At 38.8% G+C, this 21,723-nt stretch overlaps 1 protein-coding gene across 9 annotated transcripts in view; it reads right to left on the reverse strand.

Annotated features, from left to right (window-relative positions):
• USP28 (ubiquitin specific peptidase 28) overlaps positions 1-3,471 on the reverse strand; it is a 58,253-nt gene extending 54,782 nt beyond the window's left edge. For 5 of the 9 annotated variants that reach the window (XM_082629675.1, XM_082629671.1, XM_082629668.1 and 2 more), the window contains exon 1: positions 3,334-3,471. In XM_082629675.1, coding sequence (XP_082485801.1) covers positions 3,334-3,390 — 57 coding nt within the window. In that variant the 5' untranslated portion in view covers positions 3,391-3,471. The remainder of the gene's footprint in view (positions 1-3,333) is intronic. The other 4 variants (XM_082629674.1, XM_082629669.1, XM_082629673.1 and 1 more) reach the window with 1 other exon arrangement.
• Positions 3,472-21,723: the final 18,252 nt, after the last annotated feature.

Raw genomic sequence — 21,723 nt, forward strand, 5'->3', positions numbered from 1 at the left:
AGCTACGGCACACCCAAATTTCTACGTTTCTAACAAACTCCTAGGTGATGTGGATGCTGCTGGTCCATGGACCATATTCTGAGTCACAAGGGAGCAGAAGTCAGTGAAGGAGCCTGGGGGTTAGGCTCGGATAAGGAAGATGTAAGAAAACTTAGGCATGTGAGGAGAGACATCTAAATCAGGGTTTCTTAAGCTCAAAATTATTGACATTTGGGGCCAGACAGCTTTTTGTTTAGGGGGGACTATCCTGTACACTGTAGAATGTTTAGCAGCATCCCTGGCTTCTACTGGAGCATTCTCCCGAAACCAGTAGTCACAATCAAAAAGGTCTCTAGACACCAATGATTTAGATTCATCTCTAAGAAATGAAGGGAGAAGGGAAGGGTACCTCTTCCACTGAGAGAAAAAGGGATGCTGAAGCGGGGGGGAACCCAAATATGAGACAGAGAGCTCTTAAGATATGAGCAAGCTCAGTTAAGTAGAAAGGAAGGTTATCTATTTAGAAAGAGTGCAGGGAGAACTGAAAGTTTAAAACATCAGGAAGAGAGTTCTAGAGAGTAATAGAAAGGATCTGACCCAAAACAATGGGTCCACTGACTAAGAAGTAGGATCAGGGATTTCCTGGGCTCTTTGGAGTCAGAAGTGCCTGGGTTCAGTCCTGGCTGTACCATTGACTCACTTGGTGACCTTCGGCAAATTATTTAACAAGAAACAAGAAACTTTCCTGGAGTTGTCATAAGTACTGAGATAATATATGTTAAATTCGGAGCACAGAGTGTGGCATATAGTACATGATCAATTAATGTTATCTACTACTATTATCAGCGTCATTATTTTCCTTGAAAAATGTTTCACTTGGCTATTGCTTTAAATTTCTTGGATGAAACAAAACACATGGAAAGATCTTGCCTGGTGAGGTGTTACTTGTCAATGTGTTTTATAAATTTACTAAAAGTACTGTGTGAATAGGAACTGTTTGTAGCTGGAGGCACGAGAGTTGTGGAAGCCAACCAAGCACTGACTTACTGATGTGCCAAAAATCACAATTAATGAGACAAGGTAAAAGAGGGTGTAAAGCCAAAAAATCAAAAGAAAGCATTAAATTTTGACCGAAACTGACAGGTTTTCACAGGGCTTCAGTTAGCAGAAAGTGTGATGAGCCCTGGTATAGCTGCCAAGGACCACAGGTTTCTAAGAGCCAACCTGACTTCAAGTTGTTTAACCTACAATAACAGTAAACATTGCTGCTTGTTTTCATCTAAGTCAAGAATTGATTGAAAGAGTACTCTCTTTCAGACTCGAGTACATACTGAGAACGTATTTCAAGAGTAATACATTTTTCTTGCACTCAAATCTTGGACGGCTATAATGGGTTCTGCCTGTTCCATGTACAAATGACCAATAATGGAAGGGAAGCATTCTAGGTTTTAAATAGATTGAGTGTCAGGGGAGGAGAGCTCCCCTCAATTACAGCAATTAAAGATCCTTTAAGGGCAATGTAGAATGCTTCAGAGAATTCAAAATAGAGTCCATTCTAACATGAAACTTATGAAGATTAGGAAGAAGATATTAAAATCTTTCCTCTGAGATGTGAAAGGTAATTTCCTCATATAAGACTCCTTCAGCCTAGCCTGCTAACTTCAAGCATTTTACATTAGCAAAAACAAAAAGGGCAAACATTATCAAGCATTCCAAGCTTATCATCTGTCTGTATGGGGCGAATCACTGAGAAGAACGGTAAATGTCATCACTCTGCAGGTTGCCAGGAATCAGGGTCCTCCAGCTAGCCACAGCCACTGGAGTTCCAAAGCTTTCCAAAAATAGCTATGACTTATATACAAGTGTTCATCAAACACCTCACATATGAACTCTTAAACAGAGAGTGCTGAGACAATGGTCACCTATCAAACTGCGGCAGAGGTAAATGCAGTTGCTGCTGACCAAAAGGCACATGGTGTCAACCAACGAATTTAAATGACTTGCTCTCCCTTAAAATAGTCTCTTCTCCAAATCAACATGACTGTCTCAAAGCTAAGATTTTCCCACCTGTTTTTAACTCACTGTCCTAAAAACAAATAGAACTGATCTCTGAAACCAAAGAAAATCCTGACTCAGGTTCCAACAGACATTGGTAAACACCTAACAATTTTTCTATGACAAATCAGCACATGAAACACCATCTGCCTACTTTCATTTTTGAGTCCACGACCCGGAGGTATCTTTTACTACAGGAGTTTAAAAAGTAAGTGCGGTCACTTTACACACTATTGGTCTCCTGAGTGCCTGAAGAGGAAGAACAAAAAGGCATAAAAGGTTTCTCACGTGGAAGTATCTGACAGCTCTGTACTGTAAATATTTTATGAAATTCCTCACTTCCAAACTCGCATTTAAATACTTGGTACAGGGTTCCAATTCTGTCTTGAAACAGCTTAGCACTTGACGGGTGACGGGTAGTCTTAAGTTATAACATTCCAAAGTAACATTAGAAGACTTTCTCAAATTGCCCACTTCCCAAGTTTTTTTCGCACAGACATTAGCCGTTTGATTTTCTCTCAAACCAGTATTCTTTTACTCTCACCACCTTAGCCCAGAAATCCTCGTATAGATTTCAATCTTCTTAGATAATAGAAAAGGGAAAGCATTATCAGCATACCTTGTATTCATCGCGCTGTTCTGCTCCTCCCCCTTCCTTAAAAATCTAGAGTGATGAATGCAGTAATTGGGAAGGCTGCTTTCTGCTTAAAAAAATAGGGGTGTGTGTGGAAGGCATGAAGTGGTAACAAGGACCCCTGGTCTTTCACACGGTGTAGATAAATCCTGGCTTTAACTTAGATAACTTCGGTCTGCTTTAGACTCTTAGAACAGCACTGCCCTAAAACGGATTCGAAAACAAAAACAAAAAACAAAAACCACCAAAGCTGCCCTTTTCGGAAGTTTCTCACCCTTGGTCGGGGGCCAGGAGCGCTCTTCTTAGAGATCCCTGATGCAGACAGCCCACGTTCAGCCCTTTATATTTGATTTTCCAAATTAGCTAATCTCCCTCGAACTTCAGCCCGTCCCCGAACCCGAAAAGAGTCCTCAATCTCTGCGACCGAGCCTTGCAGAGACTTCACCCTCCTCCTCGAGCCCCAGGGCTCACCCCGGCAGGCGCGCCGTCCTCTCCCCAGCTGGGCCCGGGCGCCCTCCGCAGCCCCCTCCCGCCTGGCCCCGAGCCAGAGCCCCGCAGGCCCGCCCGCCCGCGCCCCGCGCCGCTCCCATCCCGGCCCCGCACCCCCTACTCCCGCGGGACCCGGAGCCAGCCCCCCGGCTCCCGCCCGCCGCCGCGGGGCCCACCGAGCCGTGGCGATCGGCTGCTCCGGCCGCGTCGTCCTGCTGCAGCTCCGCAGTCATGGCCGAGGCGCCCCTCCGCGGGTCACCCGCCTCCCGCCGCCGCGGCCAGCCCAGCCCCGCCGGAGGAGGAGGAGGAGGAGGAAGAGAAGAAGGAGGAGGAGGTGGAGGAGTAGGTCCCGCCTCCGCCCTCCACCCTGCTAGGGCCCCGCCTCCGCCCCGCCGCGCACCGCCCCCGGCCTGCGCGCGCACGCCAAGCGCGCGGCCGAGGGCCGAGCCGCTCTCTGCGTGCTCCCGCATACGCCGGGATATGACCCGGCGCCGGTCACGTGACCCCGGCCCCGCCCGCGCCTAACGGTCAGCGTCTGCGCCCGAGCGGTGTGTTCCGGGCGGTTGACGACCAGGAAATGGTGTTGTGGAGTGTGGACCCTGTTTTCCCGAGTCTCCTTCTCTGCCGTCGTCCCTCAAACCTGCTCATTTCTAGGACTCACCACCGGCTCAAGACTCCTCACAGACGAGTTCAGGCTGCTCCGCATTTGGGGAACGCGTCTAGTGACCGCGTAATAGAGGGTTTTCCACCTGGCGGTGGAGCCATTTCCAAGTCCAGTGATACGAAAAATTTATCATCCTTGAGAAAAGGAAAGGCAGAGGCTGAATGGAGTGGTCTGACGGGTAAAGGTAACCAAACGGACCAGAGCCTGTATTCACTGATGCTCAGGGAAGTGCCCTAACACCGACCTGGGCATGGGGAGCAAGAATTGCCCAGTTCCCATTTTAGATTTTATGGCGTTCAAACTAAAATTTTATAGGGTTTTAAGTTTGAGCCAGATGCTTATGATGGCACATTAAGCGCTAAGGTGCCCTCAATTGGGTTGTGTTTTCAACAATTTGATGGAAATTGTAACTGCTAAACCCTGTCTCACGTTTATTCACATGTATCGCAGTGACAATCCACTTGGCATACTTTGGACTGGTCCAAATCTGTGTGGAGGCTGGGTAGGGAAGGGCCTCTTTTAGAGGGTAGTGCTTATCTGGTTGCCCTGGTCTAGCCCTTGGGCAGTACCTTCAGTGTGAATTTTATGTGGATGGTGGCCTTTCCTGTGCTCCTGGCATCGTCGTTGTCCATGTGATTGTAATGTTTCACCTGCAGGCATTTCTAGTCTGCATGGAAGCACAGCTTGAGGCATAAGGAAACAGGTACAGATCAGGTGCAGCTCCCATGGGAGACCTGATTAGCCTCAGGAGCCTAGACCACGACGGCTGCTACTTCCTTCACCTGGAGATTCAGGGGGTCCCCTTTCCCTGGCAGGTAAACTGGCAGCGTGATCATAATCTTCCACGTTCAGCGGCTATGTGTTTATGTCTGATGGTTGTAGGACTCTTTATGCTGTGGCTTTGACTTTTTTTTTTTTTTTTTCCTCCTGGGTAATCAAAACGTGTGTTCCTGGCCTCAACCTGGGGGTCATAGCAAAATAAGTTGATTTCTCAGTCCACTTTCTTTGCAGCATTGCATACTTCTACATTGCCAGAAAGCTCTATTTCCGTGTGTCTTTACCATGTCTCTGGAGCAACTCGTTTGCCTTTGCACATTCATTTTAGGAAATTGCTTATTTAATGTGTTTAAATGCGGTGGAAACCTATAACTCTTGTTTATGAAAATCTCCTTAAAAGACCTCCAGAGACCTTCTACACCCATATATCTGAAAGAGGTATGCATAGCCATTTTGTAAATACAGGCCCCTGAGTTTTGATTAAGTGTCTTTCTGCTATATGGTTCTAAACAGGACTCCAGATCTAATAAATTTGTTATAATCTGAGAGCCGTAGATCTGGTAAATCCTCTTAGCCCCCTTGGGTTTAACTACCACTTGGTCCTGGATGTGGTAATCAGCTAGAGACCCCCTGTCCAACCAGAGTATTTAATGAATATGTCATTGCTTGGCCATCAGTTGGCAATCTTCATGGTGATCAAATATAAAAAGTAGGTATCATGGAACGTCACTACAGAAAACCCCTTCTCATTTGTCCTTAAAACCATACTTGAAGGCTCCAGAATAATTGCATTGTTAGTTGATAATCATTTCAAGAATATTCAGGAAAAAAATAAATAATAACAAGCAGTAGCAAATAATTGGCTTGTTTAAAAAAGGAATCGTTTCCAGAGTATTTTCCCAAAGAGAAAATTTCCTCTCCTGGAAAACTTCTTGTCCCAATGCTAAATTATTTTCTGAGTCAATGAATTTATATTTCTGCCTCTGATTTACCTCAATTCCAAAGTATAGTTTATTTTAATGAAATGATCCCATTTCAATGTTATTGAATACTGGTGTGGAGCTTGTGTGGGCTAAATGAGAATGAAGGGGAAATGTTAGGAAAGGAAAAAGGGGAAAAGAAAGCAATGGATAATTATATTTCTTCTCTGCTTCACTCCGTAAATAGTTTTGCCTCTAGCTTCAGAGCAACTGGATTTGAAAGCTGATGGCTGAGGCTGACTAACAGGTGTGACTGTTGTTTGAGCTATGGATTCCTTTCCAGGAATGATCTAGACAGGAATGTCCTTAGAGCCAACTTCTCAGCAGTTAGGAAAATGGCCTTTCTTACTATGGAGGAAAGAATATGGGTATTTCTGTTATAACCCCTAGGTGAAAAAGTTAGATGATGTGTAAGGTTAAATATAGGTGTTAAAAAGGTTTCAGAAAAGGCTCTCTTTTGCTAGTTGAAAAACAAATGTGTTTCCAACCTTTCTGAAGTGTGTACTATAGGCAATGTATTTTGTGGAGAATTGAAACAACTTTCAATGAAGTTAATGAGTTCATTTTAATTTGAGAAATATTGGGCCCTGGTATTCAAAATAACAACATCAGGTTTCCTTCCTTTTGTTTCTCTAGAAAATATAGAGAAACACTAAAAAAACAAACAAAAAAACCTACTGAAATCTGTTTTCATGAAATACATGAAAACCTTAAACTCTGGGGATTCAATTTTCCTTTTATAAAAAAGTGAAAACAACTTTAGCCTCCAGATGGAAAGGTAAAAATAGACAATTAGAAAGAAGTCCATTTTTGCAAACTTGATTTTTGACAACATTGTAACCTAGTGGGGATAAGATAGACTTTTAATAAATGGTCCTCAGTTCTTCATATAAAAATTAGTTTTGGACTATTACATTATAAACAAATGTAATGAAAGGCTTAAATGTAAAAAAGCAAAATTTAAAACTTTTGAGACACTTCATTGGGGAGTCTCTATCCTTAGGGCAGAGGAGAGCTTTCTTAAATCAGAGACAAAAGCACAGTCCATGAAAGAAAAGATTGATAACTTAAATTACATTAAAATTAAGAATTTTGCTTCATCAAAAGGTACCACAGGAAAAATGAAAATATCAACAGAGAGAAAATATTTACAGTACATATAACTGGTAACATATTAGTATCTAGGACAAACCTACGGTTTCATTTGGCATGATTAACATATTGGGCCCAATAAGTCTTTGTTGTGGAGGCTCAACTTATTAGATGCCAGTAGCTCTCCCCTGCCAAGTTGTAGGACCATTAAAAATGTCTCCAGGGCTTCCCTGGTGGCGCAGTGGTTGAGAGTCCGCCTGCCGATGCAGGGAAGACGGGTTCGTGCCCCGGTCCGGGAAGATCCCACATGCCGCGGAGCGGCTGGGCCCGTGAGCCACGGCCGCTGAGCCTGCGCGTCCGGAGCCTGTGCTCCGCAACGGGAGAGGCCACAGCAGTGAGAGGCCCGCGTACCGCAAAAAAAAAAAAAAAAGTCTCCAGACATTGTCAAATGTTTCCTAAGGAGCAAATTCTCCTCCAGCTGAGAATCACATATCTAAACTAAGTGAAAAATGAAATAAGTCAGACAAAGACAGATACTGTACGTCAGGGGTCCCCAACCGGTCGCGGCCTGTTAAGAACCCGGCTACAGCAGGAGGTGAGTGGCGGGCAAGCGAACGAAGCTTCATCTGCCACTCCCCATCGCGCCCCATCGCGCCCCATCGCTCGCATTACCGCCTGAACCAGCCCCACCCCCATCTGTGGAAAAATTGTCTTCCATGAAACCGGTCCCCGGTTCCAAAAAGGTTGGGGACCAGTGGTGTACATTATCACTTATATGTGGAATCTAAAAAATAAAACAATTGGATATAACAAAACAGAAACAGATTCAGATATAGAGAACACACAAGTGGCTACTAGTGGGGAGAGTGAAGAGAAGAGGGGCAAAAAAGGGGATTAAGAGATACAAACTACTATGTATAAAATAAATAAGCAACAAGGATATATTGTACAGCACAGGGAAATATAGCCATTATTTAGTAATAACTTTAAATGGAGTACAATCGATTAAAATATTGAATCACTATGTTGTAAACCTGAAACTAACACAGTATTGTAAATCAACTATACTTCAGTCAAAAATAAAGACATCTCAAGATGATTTTAGTCCTTTTCTAGGTATGGAAAAATGCAAGTCTGGGCTCACTGAAATTATTCCTCTGATATGCATCTTAACTGTCTAGGGCCAGTACCCTGTTTTCCTCCATCCTGAATTCCCCTCAGGGCACACCAGCGGGGGCTACAGTGGCTGATGGCTTTATGGCTGCAACACGCTTTGTTTACTGAAATGGCAGGTGGGACCTTCTTTTTCCACATGTGTCAAAGCTGGGGCCTTGCTACAGAAACCAAAAACATGACTTAGGATAAAAACCAGAAAGCCACCCAGGAAAAGCAAATAGAAACTTGTATAATGCAGCAAGTACTGGGACATAAATTGTGACTCCAGGTGACTTAATTTTTTTTTTCACTCAGGACCACCACTGAAGGAAAATATCCTCCTCAAAATATCAGGATTTGAAAGAATAGATGAGGTAAAAGTAACTTATACAATTTTGCCTTTAGAAATGCAAATTTTTTAGTGATCTGATACTTGACTCTGGTAGGAAAAAAAATATTTTTAGAGGAAGTGTTAGCTAACAGTACTGAGCACTTACAGCCTAGGTGGTGTTCTGAGTGCTTTGTATATATGAACTCATTTTATCCTCACAAGTAAGTACTATCCTCACAAGTAAGTACTATTATTATTTACTACCTGCTTCACAGATAAGAAAACCACCACAGAAAGGTTAATTTGCCCAAAGTCTCTCTACTAATAAAGGTAGAGCCAGGATTCTAAGCTAAGCAATCTAGCTCTCTTTCGGTAGCCTGGGTAAAAGATAAGAAGATTCTGGCTTAGAGAAACCCAGTCTGGGAAAGATGAATAATTAGAGAAGAAACAGCCTCTAAAGACTTCTCTGAGGAGGTGCTATTTGAGTTGAGAAAGACAGGGAAGGCTGAGAGAAAGACAGTGGGAGTCCAGGCACTCAGAAGACCAGTTATAGTTGGGATAAACACAGGTCCCAGTTTGCCTGGTGCAATTCTGATTTACCCCTATTTTCCCCACATGATTATTAGTAGCTCCACCTTCCTCAAACTTCCAGGTTTGGATGATAAATTACGTGTTCACCCTCCTTATGGAACGTTTTATCCTGAACTTAATTTAAGCAGTGATCCTAGAAAATTTTACCGTAGTATTTCCCAAAGTCTTTCAGACTAGCTAAGTCTGATAAGCATGCGTCATTCACAAGAATTTGTTTCATTTCTAAAGAACACAGCCAGAGGGAATAGAGGGTACCCTAGAATGAGTGAATTCCTTGCCTTGAGTTCATGCCCTTAAGGGACTGTAGCTTTTTCACTTTTGTAAGCCAACCTCTACTGGCACTTAAGGCCTAGGTGCCTCAAGGCCATCCCTGAAGAGATGGAGCTTTGTGGAGTTGTGGGGAGTGGGGGCGGGGGGGGGGGCTAGCAGGTAATAATTGATGGTCTCTGCCAGAGGGGTAAAAGCTAAGGGCAGAAGTTGAATGGGGCTTTCGGTCCCAGTTGGAGGAAGAGTTTAGAATTTCAGACCTGAGGAGACAAAGGTAAGAACTCTGAAGCTCTGAAACAATCGTATTTATTGTCTCTTACACTTCTCCAGAGTAATCCATAGCAAGCAACTTAAAACCAAAGGAATGGGGTGCTGAATAGACTGTCTGGAATCCAACCATTTTTTTGTGAGGAGCTGCAGCCCTATAGAATGGGTGACAGTGTCTTTAGGGAGTACAGGTAAGTATTGCATTACTGGGGCCAGCAGATTAGAGTTGGTTTCTGCAAATCAAGGAGCTCTAGTACCAAGGAGTTAAAAAGATTTAGGAAAGTGTTTCAGCTTAAAATTGTTGGTCATGTTATTTGAAGTAGAGGATTCTCAACTTTTGTCCCTTCAGCTTTATGAAAGGATGAGCAGTGATCCCAATGACTATTATTTTATGCTAAATCTCATTATTCATTGGCAAGACAAAGAGAATGGGCTGAGGGCAAACCAACACTATGACTTGTTTCTGAATGAGCTGGTTCTGAGCTCATCTGATGAACATGAAAATATTGTGACATTATGAACTGACACTTGAATGTTTTGATTTTTACAAATGCTAAATACACATTCATTGCTCAAACTGGATAGGGTAGTTAAAGAACCCCTATTCCATCAGCCTGTGGACATTACCAAATAAGCCTACACCTTCAGAGCAAATTCTAGAGATTGCTTGAGAGATATTTCTTGAAGCAAAAGTTTGTTAAAGTGACAGTTTTGTTTCCTTTCTTGGTTAGCAGTATTTAGCCATACTAGAAAAGCTATGACATATCTTTTGCCTTTTCCATCCATGTACACATGTTAGTTTGGAATCTCTCTATTGGTAAAAACTAAAAATCTGAACCATTAAATGCTGTAAGATATCATCTTTGTCTTAAACTAAGCTACTAGAGCTGATTTTCTCTTTTAAAAATGACAGATTAAAAATAGTTTCATTTTTCTCATAAAGGAATTTATATTTTAAAGATTTATTTCTTATAGTTCTTATCTATTTTTACTTTCAGATTAAAAAATTAGTAATAATTAATCACTGTTATTTTTATGCTTATGTTCAGTCCACAGCACGTGATACTCATTTTCCTTCTATATTACTGATACGGTGTTGACTTTTAAAATAAACCTAAAAAGTGAATCAACCAAGAGTACTATTTCTGATGTGGAGGAATAAAATCTTAAAAAACCTATCCTCCAACAGATAACAGTTATAAACTCTGGACAAAATAAAAACAACTACTTGAAGGGTCTGAAAATTGAACATAGTTTTTAAAAGGGAATCAAAATGTGAAAGAAAGTTCTGAGAAGGGGCGTGTGCCCCATTTTTGCAGCATTACTCAGACAACAGACCACAATTTCAGCATGACAAGGGTGGTTGAAGCACTTATAGAAAACCAACCAGGTTTCTGGACTGATAAATCATAAACTAGAGCTTGGGATATTTAAATACAGCCACTCAAAAGTGAGAAAGGGAATCGTGAAAAGGAGGTAAGTAGAGAAGAAGATCCCTGAGTTCTTGTGTAGACTCTGCCCAAGTCTCTGGCTGACTCTTATACCATAGACACAAAGCACCTCAAAAGGGACAAAAGAAATCATCTGAGATTTGAACTGTTACCCACCTTAGAAGAAATAGTTTGCAGTTTGAATATAACCAAGTTAATTCGCTGCTAAAACAAAAACAACACACACACACGGACACCTCTCTCTCCTTTAGATATAACAGAATCCAGAGTCTCAACAAAATAACATAATGTGCAACATACAATAAAAAATTACTCAATATATAAAGACCCAGGAAAATGTGACTCATTCTCAAGAGAAAAGACAATAGGCCAGATTAAGATGTTGGAATTTTCAGATAAAAACATTAAAGTGTCTAGAACTACCACATGACCCAGCAATCCCACTCCTGGGCATATACCTAGAGAAAACCACAATTTGAAAAGATGCATGTACCCCAATGTTCATTGCAGCACTATTTACAGCAGCCAAGACATGGAAGCAAACTAAATGTCCACCAACAGAGGAATTGATAAAGAAATGTGGTACATAAATAAATGGAATACTACTCAGCCGTATAAAAGAATGAAATAATGCCATTTGCAGCAACATGGATGGACCTAGAGATGGTCATACTGAGTGAAGTAAGTCAGAGAAAGACAAATATCATGTGATATTGCTTATATGTGGAATCTGGAAAAGAAGGGTACAAATGAACTTATTTACAAAACAGAAGTAGAGTCATGGAGACTCTACTTCTACTTTATATATATATCCCCTACTTTATATATATATCCCCTGACATAGTTGCCAGGGGATAAGGGGGAGGAGGGATAAATTGGGAGTTTGGGATTGACATATACACACTAATATATATATAAAATAGATAACTAATAAGAACCTGCTGTGTAGCACAGGGAACTCTACTCAATACTCTGTAATGGCCTATATGGGAAAAGAATCTGAAAAAAAAAAAAGAGTGGATATATGTATATGCATAACTGATTCACTTTGCTGTACACCTGAAACTAAAACAACATTGTAAATCAACTATACTCCAATAAAAATTTAAAAAAAATTAAAGTGTCTATGATAACTATGCTTAATGAAGTAAAGGAAAACACACATGTAATAAATGAAAAACTGGAAAACCTCAACAGATAATTAGAAAATACAAACAAGAACCAAATGAAAAATATAGAACTTAAAACATTCAGTATTTGAAATAAAGTAATTGAACTGGCTTTATAAGAAGCTACATATTTTTATGTAAAGGAAAAACTATAATATTTTCACATGGAGTATATAAAACAGAATACATATGACAATAGCAGGGGCTAGTAAATTGAACTAAGTGATTGCAAGATTACTACATTTCATGGGAAGTTACAATCCTAACGCTAAAAGTAGACTGTGAAAAGTTAAGAATGAATATTTTAATCCCTAGTGTAACCGCTAAGAAAATATGTAAAAGACATAGCTAAAAAGTCAATAGGTAATCTTAAATGGGAGTTAAAAAAAAATCGAAAAGGAGGAACAAAAAAACCAGAAAAATACAGAAAACAAATCATAAAATGTGAGACCTAAATCCAACCATATCAATAATTACTTTAAATGGATCAAACATTCCAATCAAAGGCACAAATTAACAAAATTAAAAGCAAGACCCAACTATGCTATACACAAGAGATGCACTTTAAATATAAAAACACATGTAAGTGGATTGGAAAAAAGGGGTGGAAAATGAACTGAATGTTTCTGTCCCCCTAAAATTCATATGTTAAAATCTTAACCCCCAATGTGATGGTATTAGGAAATGGGGCCTCTGGGAAAGTAATTAAGTCATGAGGGTAGAGCCCTCATGAATGAAATTAGTGCCCTTATAAAAGAGGCCCTAGAGAGATTTCTAGTCCTCTTTCTACCATATAAGGATACCAGAGAAGTTGGTATTCTGCCACCCAGAAGAGGGCCTTCACCAGAACTTGACCATGCTGGCACCCTGATCTTGGACATCGATCCTCTAGAACTGTGAGAAATAAGTTTCTGTTATTTATAAGCCACCTAGTCTTTGGTATTCTGTTTTAGCAGCCCAAAATAATAAAGACATAGTGCAAAATAACCATAGGAAGGCTGGAGTGGCTATTAATATCAGACAAAATAGATCTCATTACACAGAGGGTCATTTTATACTGATGAAAGCATCAACTCATCAGGAAGCCATAATAATCATAAATGTGTATGCACCTAATAACAGAGCTTCAAAAATACGTGAAGCAAAAATTGAAAGAATAAAATGGAGAAACAGGCAATTCTACAATAGTGGCAGGAGATTTTAACACCTTGCTGGAAGGGGTAGAACAAGAGACCACCCCCCACCAAAAAAAATCAGTAAAAATATAATCTGAACATACTGTCAACCACCCTGATCTAAGTGATATTCACAGAATGCTACATCCAACAATGACAGAATATACAGTCCTTTCAAGTGTACATGGTGCTTTCACAATAGTAAATCATACACTATGCCATAAAACAACTCTCAATCAGAATGAAATTATTGAAATCATATATATGTATGTTCTTTGACCAAAACAAAATTAAACTAGAAATCAAAAGCAATGCAAAGTTTAGAAAACATCCAAAAATTTAAAACAACTCATTTCTAAATAATACAAGGCTCAGGAAAGAAATCACAAGAGAAATTAGAAAATATTTAAAACTGAAAAATAGTAAATATACAACATACCAAAATTTGTGCAATGTCACTTATGCAGTGCCTAGAGGAAATGTATTGTTTTAAATGCTTATGTTAGACAAAGAAGAAAGGTCTTAAATCAATGACCTACTGTTCCACTGTAAGACAATAAACAAAGAGGAGCAAAGTAAAAAAGTAAGCGTAAGGAAGGAAATAATAAAGAGGATGACAATGAAATAGAAAACAGACGAAAGAAAATAACAAAGCCAAAATCTGGCTCATTGAAACATACTTTAGAAAACTGATAACCTCCTATGTTATCAACTGAATTGTGTTCCCCGAAAATTTGCACACTGAAGCTCTAATCCCTAATGTGACTATATTTGAAGATAGGACGTTGAAGGAGATAATTAAGAAATATGAGGTCATAAGAGTGGGGCCCTAATCCTATAGGACCGGTATCCTTATAGGAAGAGGAAGAGACACCAATGATGTATGTGTACAAATTCACATATGTTATGTGAAGACATAGCAAGAAGGAAGCAATCTATTAGCCAAGGAGTGAGGCCTCAGGAGAAACAAACTAGGCATACCTTGATCTTGCACTTCCAGATTACAGAAATATGAGAAAATATATTTCTGTTGTTTAAGCCACCCAATCTATAGTATTTTGTTATGGCAGCCCTACAAGGGCTATGTAGGGACAGTGAGAAACTGGCCATCTGCAATCCAGGAAGTGAGCACCAGGAATCAATCACTTTGATCTTGGATTTCCCAGCCTCCAGAATTGTGGGAAATAAATTTCTACTGTTTAAGCCACCAAGTCCCTGCTATTTTTATTACAAGAAATAATAAAAATAGTCAGCCTAAGCTGACTAAGACAGATGGTAAGATTCAATAATTGTTATGTTGTTAATTCTTTCCAAATCGATCTACAGATTCAACATAATTTCATCAAAATCTCAGCAGGTTTTTTTAATAGAAATTTATAAGCTGATTCTAAAGCTGTACAGGCATACCTCATTTTATTGCACTTTGTTTTATTGTGCTTTGCAGATACTGTGTTTTAATACAAACTGAGTTTGTGGCAACCCTGCATCCAGGAAATCTATTGACACCATTTTTCCAACAGCCTTTGCTCACTTCATGTCTCTGTATCACATTTTGGTAATTCTCACAATATTGCAAATTTTTCATTATTATTATATTTGTTATGGTGATCTCTGATCAGTGATCTTTGATGTTACCATTGCAAAATGATTACAACTCACTAAAGGTTCAAATGATGGTTAGCAATTTTTTTAGCAATTAAGAATTTTAAAATTAAAGTGTATAAATTGTTTTTTTAGACATAATGCTACTGCACACTTAAGAGACTACAGTAGAGTGTAAATATAACTTGCATATGCACTAGGAAACCAAAAACTTCATGTGATTTTCTTTATTGTGATAGTCACTTTGTTGCATTGTCTGGAACCAAACCCACATATCTCTGAGGTATGCCTGTATAGAAATGTGGAGGAGCTAGAATAACTAATATAATCTTGAAAAAGAACAACAAATTGGAGATCTTATACTGTATAATTTCAAGTCATGTGGTGTTGGCAAAAGGATATTCAGTGGCTCTCCCAGGGACAATTTTGTCCCGTAGGAGACATTTGGCAATGTGTGGAGGCATTTTTGGTTGTCACAATTAGGGGATCGATACTACAGGCATCTTATGAGTAGAGGTCAGGGACACTGCTAAATATCCTATAATACACAGGACAAACTTCCCCACAACAAAGAATTATTTGGCTCAAGATGTCAATAGTGCTGAAATTGAGAAACCTTATGGTAGACAAATATGTCAACACAACAGCATAAGAGAGTCCAGAAACAAATTCACAGAGTCAATTGATTTTCAGAAAAGTGCTGATGCAATTCACTGGGAAAAGAAAAGTCTTTTCAATAAATGGTGATAAACAATGGATATTTGTATAGAAAAAATGAACCTTGACTTTAATCTTATATACAACAACTAATTCCACATCAGCCAAAGATCTAAATGTAATACTAAAATTTTAATGCTTCTAGAGACAAGACAACATAAGGGAATATCTTTTCTACCTAGATATAGGCAAACATGTGTTTGACAGAACATGAAGTACGTTAAACGTAAAAGAAGAAATTGATAAATTGGATTTATCAAAATGAAAAATTTCTCCTCGTCAAAAAACTGTTAAGAAAATGAAAAGGTAAGCCACAGACCAGGAGAACATATTTGCAATACATATATCTTACAAGATTATTCATAACCTGATGTATAAAGAATGCCTACAAATCATTAAGAAAAAGCTCATTTTTAAAAGGGCAAAACACTTGAACAGATACTTTACAATAAGATATATGAATATCCAATATATCATTAGTCACCAGGGAAATGCAAATTAAAACTACAATGTGATATTACACACACCCACTAGAACAACTAAAATTTAAAGGACTTTATAAAGTGTTGGAAAAGATTTGAAGCAACCCAAACTCACATATAGATACAATGTGGGAGTATAAAATGGCAAAACCACTTTGGAAAACTGAGAGTTCCTTATATGTTAAACATACACCTATCTTAATACCCAGCAATCCATTTCCAGGTTTTTACCCAGGAGAAATGAAAAGTGTGCATCCATAAACAGACTTGTACAAGAATGTCCATAGTATCTTTATTCATAATAGTACCAACCTGGAAGTGACTGAAATGTTCATAAACAGAAGATTGGATAAACAAGTTGTGTAATATCCATATGATAAAATATCATTCAGCAATAAAAATCAAATAATTATTGTTATACATAACAACATATTTGAATTTCAAAAACACTTAATTGTGAAAAAGAAGCCTGGCACAAAAGAGTACATACTGTATATGATTCCATTTATATGAAATTCTAAAGGCAAAGATGTGTTAAACAGAACAGGAAAAGAACATGAAGGAAATTTTGGGAAATGTACTGTATGTTAATTGGGATATTGGTTACATGAATGTATACATTTTTCAAAATGCATCAGCCTGTACACTTAAGATCTGTGTATTTTAGCATATGTAAATTATTATCTCCATTTTACAGTAACAACAAAGCATAAAAAAGAAGAATTTAAAAGTTAAAGAATTAAAAAGTGAGCTGGCCAAACTGAGGGTAAAAACCTTTTAAAAAACCATTTCCATAGGAATTCCCTGGTGGTCGAGTGGTTAGAACTCCATTCTTCCATTGCAGGAGGCACAGGTTCAATCCCCAGTCAGAGAACTAAGATTCCTGCATGCCATGCAGCATGGTCAAAAAAACAAAAACAAAAAAACAAAAAAAAATACCTGTTTCCAAAAATCACATGATCATATCAGTAGATGCAGAAAAGGCATTTGACAAAATCCAACATTCATTAATGATAAAAACTGTCAGTAAACTAGGAATAGAGGAAAACTTCATCAACTTGATAAACATTATCTACAAAACACTTACAGTTAACATCATACCAAGTGGTGAGAAACTCTAAACTTCCCAACAAAATCATGTAGAAGGCAAGGATGTTCTCTCTCACCTTTCCTTTCAAGAACATACTGGAAGCTCTAGCTAATGCAATAAGACAAGAAAAGGAAATAAATGTATATAGATTGGGAAGGAAGAAATAAATCTGACATGATCATCGATGTAGAAAATCCAAATAATTGTCAAAAATACCTCCTGGAACTAATGTGTGATTATAACAAGGTTTCAGGACACTTGGTTAATATATAAAAGTTAATTACTTTCCTATATACCAGCAATGAACAAGTGGAATTAGAAGTTATAAACACAATACTATTTATATTAGCACTCCCTCCCTCCCAAATTAAATACTTAGGTATAAATCTAACAAAATATGTACTAGATTTACATGAGGAAAAATTAGAAAACTCTGATGAATTAAATCAAAGGAGATCTAAATAAATGTTGAGATAGTCCATGCTTGTAGATAGGAATGGTAAATATTGTCAAGATGTCAGTTATCTCCAATTTGATCTATAGATTCAATGGAATCCCAATCAAAATCCCAGCAAGTTATTTTGTGAATATCAACAAACTGATTATAAAGTTTATGTGGAGAGGCAAAAATTCCCAAAATAGCCAATACAATATTGAAAAAGAAAAAGTTGGAAGACTGACACTACCCAACATTAAGACTTAATATAAAGCTACAGTAATGAAGACAGTGTAGATTCAGAAAAAAAAATAGACAGATAGATCAATGGAATAAAATAGAGAGTGCAGAAAAATACCCACAAAAATATAGTCAACTGATCTTTGACAAAGGAGAAAAGGCCATACAATGGAGCAAAGGTACTCTTTACAATAAATAGTGCTGGAACAACTGGACATCCACACGCAAAGAAAAAAAAATCCTAACACATGCCATACACTCTTCACAAAAAAGTACCAAAAATGGGTCACAGACCTAAATGTAAAACATAAAACTATTAACTCCTGTACAATAACATAGGAGAAAACACAGATGACCTCAGGTACTTTTTTAGATACAACATCAGAGTCACAGTTCATGAAAGAAATAATTGATAAACTGGACTTCATTAAAATTAAAACTGTTCTGTGAAAGACAATGTGAAGAGAATGAGAAGATAAGCCACAAACATGGAGAAAATATTTGCAGAATACATATTTAATAAAGGACTGTTATCCAGAATATGCAAAGAACTATTAAAACCCAACAATAAGAAGACAACCTGACTAAAAATGGGCCAAAGACCTTAACAGAAACCTCATCAAAGATATACAGATGACAAACAGGCATATGAAAATCTGCTCCACTTCATATGTCATCAGGGAAATGCAAATTAAAACAACAATGAGGTACCAGTACCTACCTATTAGAATGGTCAAAATCCAGAATAGTGGATCAAGATGGCGGAGTAGGAGGATGCGAAGCTCACCTCTCCCAAAAACATATCAAAATATATCTATACGTGGAGCATCTCTCACTGCAGATAACATGAAGACTGGCAGAAAAGCTCTTCAACAACCAAGACTATAAAAAAAGACCCACATGTAGTCAGGTAGGAAGGGAGGAGAAGCAATTGGGTCAGGAACCACACTCCTAGCATGGGGACACAGAGGAGGAGGGGAATATCTTGGGCTTGGTGATCCTCCCTGGGGAGTGAGGGGTTCAAGTCACATTTTGGGCAACTCAGCCCTGGGGTCCAACAGCAGGAAGACAAGTCCCCTTAGCTGGTTTGAAAACCAGTGGAACTTACAGGAGGGCTGTAAGAAACCAAGGCTCTGCTGTTTGGGAGTGCACACACACACACACTTGCTTACCCCCAGGAAGAGCATGGAGGCAGCAGGTTGAAAACTGCCTGGGCTCTGACCAACTTGCTGGGACCACCCCAGCATGCAACCCAGTCCATATCAGGCATCTGCTCTGGCCCCTCTTGCTCTGGCTCTGCTAGTGTGGAAGTGCTGTTGCCAAGGAGAGTGGGCACACTTAAAGGAAATGGAGCTGGCTCAGACGTAGCCCTCAGGACTTGCACTCCAGTCCCTTGAACCCCACTCCCATCCCTGAGAAGGCAGTGACTGCCATTGAGCAGAGGAGAAGCCCTGGCTTACACATGTCTCTGGCCCTAGCCCTTCCATCTCCAGCCCTACCTCCTACCAAGGTGGTAGTTTCCAGCATACCCTGGGGAAGATTTAGCCCATGATTGCTTCAGATTCAGCTCTTCCACTAAAGCAACTAAGCACAAGCAGACTATATAAGGATGCTCCCACACAAGGACACCCCTTCAAGACTGGGATAGGTAACCATTTCACCTAATTTCATAGAGACAGAGAAAGATAAGCAAAATGAGAAGACAATGGAATATGTTTCAAATGAAAGAACAAGAACCCTCACCCCCCAAAAGAACCCTAATGAAATAGAGATAAATACTGAATAATTTACCAAATAAAGAGCTCAAAGTAATAGTAATAAGAATGCTAACTGAACTTGGAAAGAGAATATATGAACACAGTGAGAATTTTAACAAGGAACTAAAAAGTATAAAAAAAGAAACAGACCTGAAGAATACAATAACTGAAATGAAAAATACAGTAGAAGGAATTAACAGCAAACTAGGTGATACAGAAGGATAAATAAGCAATCTGAAAGACAGAATAATGGAAATCATCCAATCGGAATAGCAAAAAAAAAAAAATTAAAAATGAGGACTTTTAAGGGACCTATGGTACCATATCAAGCATACTAGAATTTGGATGGAGAAGAGAGAAAAGGATAGAAAATGTATTTGATGAAATCATTGCTGAAAACTTCTTGAAGATGAAGAAGGGAACAGATTTCCAGGTACAGGAATCACAGTGAGTCCCAAACAAGATGAACCCAAACAAAATGACACCAAGATGTACCATAATCAAAATGGCAAAAAGTTAATGATAAAGAGAGAATTTTAAATTCAGCAAGAGAAAAACAAAGAACCACATAAAAGGAACCCTCATAAAGCTATCAGCAGATTTTTCTGCAGAAACTTTGCAGGCCAGAAGGGTGTGGCATGATATATTTAGAGTGCTGGAAGGTAAAAACCTAAGCCCAGGATACTCTACCCAGCAAGGTTATCATTCAGAATTGAAGGAGAGATAAAGAGCTTCTCAGACAAGTAAAAAGTAAAAGATTTCATAAATACTAACCTGATCTTATAAGACATGTGAAAAGGTCTTCTTTAAGTGGAAAAAGGCTACAATAAGAAGTAAGAATTTATAGGAAAGAAAAATCCCACTAGTAAAGGCAAATATATGGTAAAGGCTGTGGATCAACCACTTAAAAAGCTAGTATGAAGATTGAAAGACAAAAATTGTAAAATCAACTATAACTACAATAAACAGTTAAGTGAAGGACACAAAGATGTAAACTATGACATCAACAACACAAAACATGGGGGAGGGGAGTAAAAAATGTAGATCTTTAGAAAGTGTTTGAACTTAAATGACTGCCAGTTTAAAAGAAGTGGATATAGTTATCAGTCAACATACATGAACCTTATGGTAACCACAAATAAAAAACCTTCACTAGATACACCAAAACTGGAGAAAAAGGAACACAAGCATAGTGCTAATGAAAATTGTCACACCACAAGGAAAAAGACTAAAAGAAGAAAATAACAGAACTACAAACACAGCCATAAAACAAGTAATAAAATGGCAAAAAGTACATATCTGTCAGTAATCACTTTGAATGTCAATGGACTAAATGCTCCAATCAAAAGACAAAGGGTGATTATCTTTGATAAAGGAGGCAGGAATGTACAGTGGAGAAAGGACAGCCTCTTCAATAAGTGGTGCTGGGAAAACTGGACAGGGACATGTAAAAGTATGAGATTAGATCACTCCCTAACACCATACACAAAAATAAGCTCAAAATGGATTAAAGACCGAAATGTAAGGCCAGACACTATCAAACTCTTAGAGGAACACATAGGCAGAACACTCTATGACATAAATCACAGCAAGATCCTTTTTGACCCATCTCTTAGAGAAATGGAAATAAAGACAAAAATAAACACATGGGACCTAATGAAACTTAAAAGCTTTTGCACAGCAAAGGAAACCATAAACAAGACCAAAAGGCAACCCTCAGAATGGGAGAAAATATTTGCAAATGAAGCAACTGACAAAGGATTAATCTCCTAAATTTATAAGTAGCTCATGCAGCTCAATAACAAAAAAACAAACAACCCAATCCAAAAATGGGCAGAAGACCTACATAGACATTTCTCCACAGAAGATATACAGACTGCCAACAAACACATGAAAGAATGCTCAACATCTTTAATCATTAGAGAAATGCAAATCAAAACTACAATGAGATATCATCTCACACCAGTCAGAATGGCCATCATCAAAAAATCTAGAAAAAATAAATGCTGGAGAGGATATGGAAAAAAGGGAAAACTGTTGCACTGCTGGTGGGAATGAGAATTGGTACAGCCACTATGGAGAAGAGTATGGAGGTTCTTTAAAAAACTACAAATAGAACTACCATATGACCCAGCAATCCCATTACTGGCCATATACCCTGAGAAAACCATAATTCAAAGAGTCCTGTACCAAAATGTTCATAGCAGCCCTATTTACAATAGCCTGGAGATGGAAACAACCTAAGTGTCCATCATCAGATGAATGGATAAAGAAGATGTGGCACATATATACAATGGAATATTACTCAGCCATAAAAAGAAAC

Source organism: Mesoplodon mirus (genome assembly GCF_964341445.2).
Source record: "Mesoplodon mirus genome assembly, chromosome: 7".
NCBI classification, from domain to species: Eukaryota; Metazoa; Chordata; class Mammalia; order Artiodactyla; family Ziphiidae; genus Mesoplodon; species Mesoplodon mirus.